The 6,109-nt window shown below is 23.0% G+C and overlaps 1 protein-coding gene across 1 annotated transcript, besides 10 other annotated features; it reads left to right on the forward strand.

The window, feature by feature from the left end:
• Positions 1 to 189: 189 nt before the first annotated feature.
• Positions 190 to 316: a sequence feature (AT_rich).
• Positions 317 to 777: 461 nt separating this feature from the next.
• Positions 778 to 800: a sequence feature (AT_rich).
• Positions 801 to 1,578: 778 nt separating this feature from the next.
• Positions 1,579 to 1,607: a sequence feature (AT_rich).
• A 23-nt stretch (positions 1,608 to 1,630) lies between these two features.
• Positions 1,631 to 1,795: a microsatellite.
• Position 1,796: 1 nt separating this feature from the next.
• Positions 1,797 to 2,383: a repeat region.
• Position 2,384: 1 nt separating this feature from the next.
• Positions 2,385 to 2,565: a microsatellite.
• A 256-nt stretch (positions 2,566 to 2,821) lies between these two features.
• Positions 2,822 to 2,849: a sequence feature (AT_rich).
• A 713-nt stretch (positions 2,850 to 3,562) lies between these two features.
• EDI_177290 (uncharacterized protein) lies at positions 3,563 to 5,398 on the forward strand (the record flags this gene model as incomplete). The annotated part of the gene is made up of 1 exon (XM_001739956.1): positions 3,563 to 5,398. The coding sequence occupies one exon, from the start codon at positions 3,563 to 3,565 to the stop codon at positions 5,396 to 5,398; it is 1,836 nt and encodes a 611-aa protein (XP_001740008.1).
• Positions 4,519 to 4,565: a sequence feature (AT_rich).
• Positions 5,386 to 5,451: a sequence feature (AT_rich).
• Positions 5,452 to 5,825: 374 nt separating this feature from the next.
• Positions 5,826 to 5,899: a sequence feature (AT_rich).
• Between the last annotated feature and the right edge of the window lie 210 nt (positions 5,900 to 6,109).

A 6,109-nucleotide genomic window follows, 5' to 3' on the forward strand; every position in this document is an offset into this window, starting at 1 on the left:
TGATTTCTTATTGATATATAGTTCTCCTTATTTTACAATATTTATATTCTTTCTAGAGTTATATTTAAGATACTTGCTATGAGGAGATATAAATTAGTATAAATTTTAAAAACTTTTAAACAACTTAAAGATGAGTAGAAAATAAATACCTAAATGAAAAGAGTTAAATCAGTTATTTCTAGTTCTATCTTTTATATTTTTTTTCAACTTCTTATATATTTTTGAAAATAACTCTTTATTAATTAATTTATAATAAATATTTATTAAAATACTTATTATATTAGTTTCTATTTAAATTACTATATTCTAATTATTAGTTCTATATTTTCTTTCTGTTAAAACTTTTTAAAAGTAACTTTATAATTATTCCAAATTATTAACAACACAATATCTTGGAAATGGCCTATGTTTATATCCTACTTTTCATTACTTCAAAAAATAAAATATTCAAATGAGTTTATTCTCATAACACTCACCTAACTGTCAGTGTTAACCATATACTATTCTATTTAATGGTTACAAGTAATAAGTAAAATATAATTGACCTCCTATCAAAAACTAAAATAAAAAATAGAAAAATTGAATTAGACATGAAATTATATGAAAGTTCTATCAAATAATCTTTGATAACTCAAATAATATTAAATTATAGTTTAATCTATTTAAACAAAATTGGTCAATAAGGTATATTCATAACATTTTTATTATTGTTTGTCATTTCATCTCATTATTGTATATTAATAATTCACCCTCTTCTTATACTATTTTGTTTGATTCTTTTATTTTTAATAAAAATAAATCAAAAACAGAAATGAAGAAATGCTATAACTTATTAACAAAAAAAGGATAATTATTCAGAAAAAAAACATTTGTACACATTTTATAAATAACACAAGCGTTTATTTATTTCATTCAAATACAAAAACAAAAAAGAGTTGTTTATTCAATTACTCTTCAAAATGGAGGTGAAGACATAGGAATGGCCTCTCCATCGCTAAGTTGTGGCTCCACTATAAATCTAAAGCCATCATAGTTATTTAAAAAATAGCCTGAATAACTTTTTCCGTACAGCCTTAACTGGTAAATGCAGCCACACTGCGACAACAAAAACATTAAGTCTGTTGTCGAATAATAAAGTCCTGCTTCTGTCTTGAATATTTTAGGAAGTCTTAGTATTCCTTTAGAAGTTCCATTCCACTCAGAGATACGAATCTCTACGTGGTTGAGACATTGTTGTTGTTGTTCCTCATAGCCTTGATTAACAGCATTAGGAAATCCTGTCAGAAATTGGCAGCTTGGTTCAAAAAAGTTCTCGTTATTAGAATACATTTTATCTATCTTTTTAAGATCTTCTTAGTATTTTTGAAAAGAAGAAAATTGTCAGGTATATAAAAGAACTTTTTTGAGTTCTATTTTTTTAATTCCCGGATAAATTAGTTTTACAACTAATTAAAGTAACAATTTTTTTTTAGAAGATTTTTGGTGTTCTATAATTATTAAAAACACCGAACAATTTCGATTTAAATTTCTTATTAATAGTTTTCTTATTCTTTATTTGGTGTTTTCTGATTTTTCTGGTAATATTTTTTAAAATTTTGTTAAAAAAACATTCAATTGATTAAAGTTAGTGTTATATCTTTTTGTTTCTTCTTCTTTTTATTTATATCTTCATAGTTTATTCTTTGCTCTTATTTATTACTTATTTTTATTTTCTTCTTTTATTTATATCTTCATTCCTTCTTCTTTACTTATTTCACTCTTTCTTCTACTTTTATTATATTCTTCTTATCTATTTGAGATTCGAAGGAGTACATCAGAGACACCACACACTTCCCTAAAATATTTCCATCATTCAAATCCCCCCAGTTATGGACTGGTTATGAAGTTACCATTGGTTAGAAAAACATCCTAATCAATACTACAAGAATAACAGTGATTATTATTTACATTGATGGGATATATTGATTATAAAAGAATGAGTATTTATAAAGATGGTATTACCACTTGTTAGAATACAAGTATATTTGATAATATAAGATTATCAAAGAAAAGGGTGTGTGGTTGATGCTAAAAAGAGTATTAACCCATGGTGATGTAGTAGTAATTATGTACTCTCCTTAAAATAACAAAATAAAGAAGAGTTTTAATACTCATCAAAATCAAATAGAAATTAAATAATGAATATTTAAATAATAGATGTTTAAAATACTCTATTCAACATTAAATAGATGAGAAAAGGAAATTGTTACAATTCAACAACTAAAATCAAAGAACAAGCTAATAAATGATGAATAAACACTTTTAAAAGAAATGGATTAATTAGTCTCCACTGAACGATGAACAGTATAAAATATTTATATTAACACTTAATTATCTACTTTTTCTATTTTTATTTTCTTATTCTTAGTTATTGTGTTAATTTATATTTCTTTTCTTATTTTTTATTAGTTCTTTTTCTTTTTTTAATAATTTCTTATTTTTTTCTTCTTATTATTTTATATTTCTGTTATTTCATTATTAGATTCTTTCTTGTTCTTATTTATTTTTCATTTTAATACATATTTTGTGTTTTATTGATTATTTGTCTATGTGACTCAATTTATATTTCTTATTTCTTATTTCTTTTATCTTTTTCATTTTTAATGTTTTGTGATATTTCAAATATATTTAATGTAAAAAGATGAATTAGAATGAATTAAATTATTATGTTTGTATTCATTTATATCAACAATATCATTCAAATAATTGTTATTTATTTTATTTTGACTATTTCATCATTTCTATTTATTACATTATATCATTATTCATCATTTCTAATTTCAATTAAAATATTAATATTCATTTAAATTGTATGTTCAATATCCATTTCATCTTAAGTTCATAATTCGTAAATAAGAAGTGAATGAATATTAAATTCAGTTCATACATTCCATTCATTGTTAAATGTTCTAACAAAACAATCTTTATCAAAATTAGATATGATACTATTCATTGAAACAGCATGAAATCAAAAAGAAAATATAGAACTTAAATAGTTAGAAATGAAGAAGTTAAAATAAAATTAAGAAGTAATTTTGTGAATGTTTTAATAATGAGATTGTTATGACAAATTTCATTGTTTTATTCTTTTGTACTTTTTCAACACCTTGTTGCTGGTTTATTGTTCCACTTGGTACTTGTTTTGTATAATAATATTTTATGGTATTTTAGTTTTAATAGCATTCATTAGATAACATAAAATAATAGAATAAAGAGAATTAGTTGACTTACAGAGGTATGAGATAAATGAATGAATCAAAGATACTTGCTCATCTAAGATATGGATAATTTGTTTATTAAACATTTTATTATATCATATCTCTTCTTTTATAATTTCTTATAAATTATCAATACTTCCTATTGATAGATGATAAAGGACTATTTGGGGGGGATTGCTTTTGTTTCTCGTTAGAAAGTATTAATAATAAAAAATGATTTGCATTAGACAATGTAAATGGAAAGATTTTTTTTGAATAATGCCGAACTATAAAATAAAAAAGAGCACTGAAAAAAGGAATTAATAATGCTGAAATCATTAACTCATACACAACAAAAATTAAATATAACATTTACTATTGTTGAAATAGAAACAGGACCAAAATCCGATTTATCAAAACCGATGATAGTTAAACTTACAAGAAGTGAACTTGAACGACAAACATCATTTAAACCAAACGAGCCATTAAATTATCGAATTAATTTTATTGGGACATTTTATATATCAAAGGATAATGTTAAAGAGAAACATTTAACTTTAACACTCCAAATTAGAGGAGATACTAAAACTCAAAGTCCAACAATCATTAATTTATCAGAATTTGTTCATTTAAAAGGTGTAGAACAATCATTTACAAGAAGAGTATTATTTAATGGAGCAATGTATACTGTTAAATGTCAAATCATTATCTCAGACATTGGAATTAATTATCCAATAAATTCAGAAGTACCAAATGTTACTCCAAGAGTTCCAACTCATCTTCCTCCTCAAAAACCTTTACAACAACCTCAAGTTAGTGTTAACATAACGCCTCAAAAAACAAAAAAAGAAATTAGATTAACTCATTCTACTAGTTCGTTATCTACTCTTCCTCAACATTACTCAAATGAACCAATTATATCTCCAAGATCTACTAGAAGAGAGATTAGAGCTACTAATTCAAGTGCTACTTTAAATGTATTAAGATCACCTGAAATAAGAAATGGAGAAGGAAGAATTCCAAGACCAACTCAAAGATCAGTTGGAGTATCAAATCAACGTACTAAACTTACAGTTTCGTCATCAATATCATCGTCAGGACAAGACAGTATTCCGTCAAGTCAAAATCCATCACCAAGATTAGAAGACTCAGAAATTACTAATGAAATGAATCAATTATTTAAAGATATTGAATCATTTGAAACCATTCAAATGATAGAAGAAAATAATAAAACATTACCAATGCCATTATTGATGGAAATAATATGGAATTGTGTAATGAGTAATAATTTATTAAATAATCAAATAACAATAATTTATGAAATAATTAGAGTTCTTCATGAAAAATTAAATGATGATTTTATACAAATGAAATCATTAGCATACTTAAATTCTACGTTATCATGGATTTGTATTTATTTAACAAAGTCATTAAGAAATGAAAGAAATGAAAAGGTAAATCAATTATATGAATACTGTAAAATAAATTTAATTGAAAGTTCAAATGTTCTTTATGAAAGTATAAAAAAAATGATTAATCAAATAACAAATATATGGTTACAACAACAAGATAATTCACAAACATTTCTTGATGGAATTGATAAAATATTAACTCAGTGTAATTCAGTACATTATCCAAAAAATTATTATGAAATATTAACACAGGATATAGTTAAAATTATTAACACTAAAACAATTCATTGTATTATTTATTCTAAATATACAACTGAAGAAACTGGTATGTATTCTCAAATTCTTGTTCAATTAACTACTGATTTATTAGAAAGAAAAAATATTCATACAGAATTAACTTTACTTAAAGAACTTGCTGCTGTATTAGTTATTCAAAATAAAGACATTTTAGCAGGAGATGCAAGTATTGAAATTTGTCCTCATCTTACAAGTGTAACTCTTATTCAAGTTTTAAATACTTTAAAAGAAAAAAATCCTCAATGTATTTCTACAAGTACATTAACACTAATTCAAAGAGAACGAAATGGAATTCAATATTATGATGACACTTTAAAATTAACTAAAAAAGAAAAGATTAATGACTGTATTAACCAATCAATTCCTGATACTACTTCTTTACTTCAAATAGAAGAACTTTGTAAACTCTTTAAAGAAAGAAATTACTTTAAGTTAAATGGTTTATTTGATTAAATAATAGTAATTTTTATTTTATTTAAATTATTCTTTTTATTTTATTTAAAAAAGAACTTCAAAGTGTTATTTTTAAATATGAAGTGGTGGTGTATTATTTTATTTATTTCTTGGTGTTGTTTAAGTTTTATTGGATATTTTACTTTAAGAAATTTATTTAGAAAAGAATATAATATTTCTACTCCTTTACAATGTTCAAACCTTTTTAGTTTAATACAAAAAGAAAGATTATATTACTCTTCTTTTCCTCCATCTATTAGTTCGTTTATGAAAGATTTATCTTCTTTTGAATCAGAACAAAAATTTAAAAATAAACTTCAACAAATGTATGGAATATATGACTGGACTTATACAATATTTTCTGATCATTCATCTTTTAGAAATGATTTTCAATTAATGATAAGATATTATATATTAAGATGTACTCATTTTAAAGAATATTATTAATTTATATTTTATTGATTTTATTGTTTTATTAAAATTAAACCATAAATTTAAATTGACATAAACAACACACTTTGTTTGTCGTGTTTTAATTCAATTTGAACATATGAAGAAAATATGAATTTTTTCTTTCAAAAACTAATCAAATAAAATACTTTGTAATGTCTTATCATTCATTGGAATAAATTTACTTGTTGATTTAGACGTTTCACTATTCAAATATTTACTGATAATTTCTCCTTTTTTAGTGATATCTTTTTGTGTTAA

Source organism: Entamoeba dispar, genomic scaffold, assembly GCF_000209125.1.
Source record: "Entamoeba dispar SAW760 scf_1105229462601 genomic scaffold, whole genome shotgun sequence".
Taxonomy (NCBI): domain Eukaryota; phylum Evosea; order Mastigamoebida; family Endamoebidae; genus Entamoeba; species Entamoeba dispar.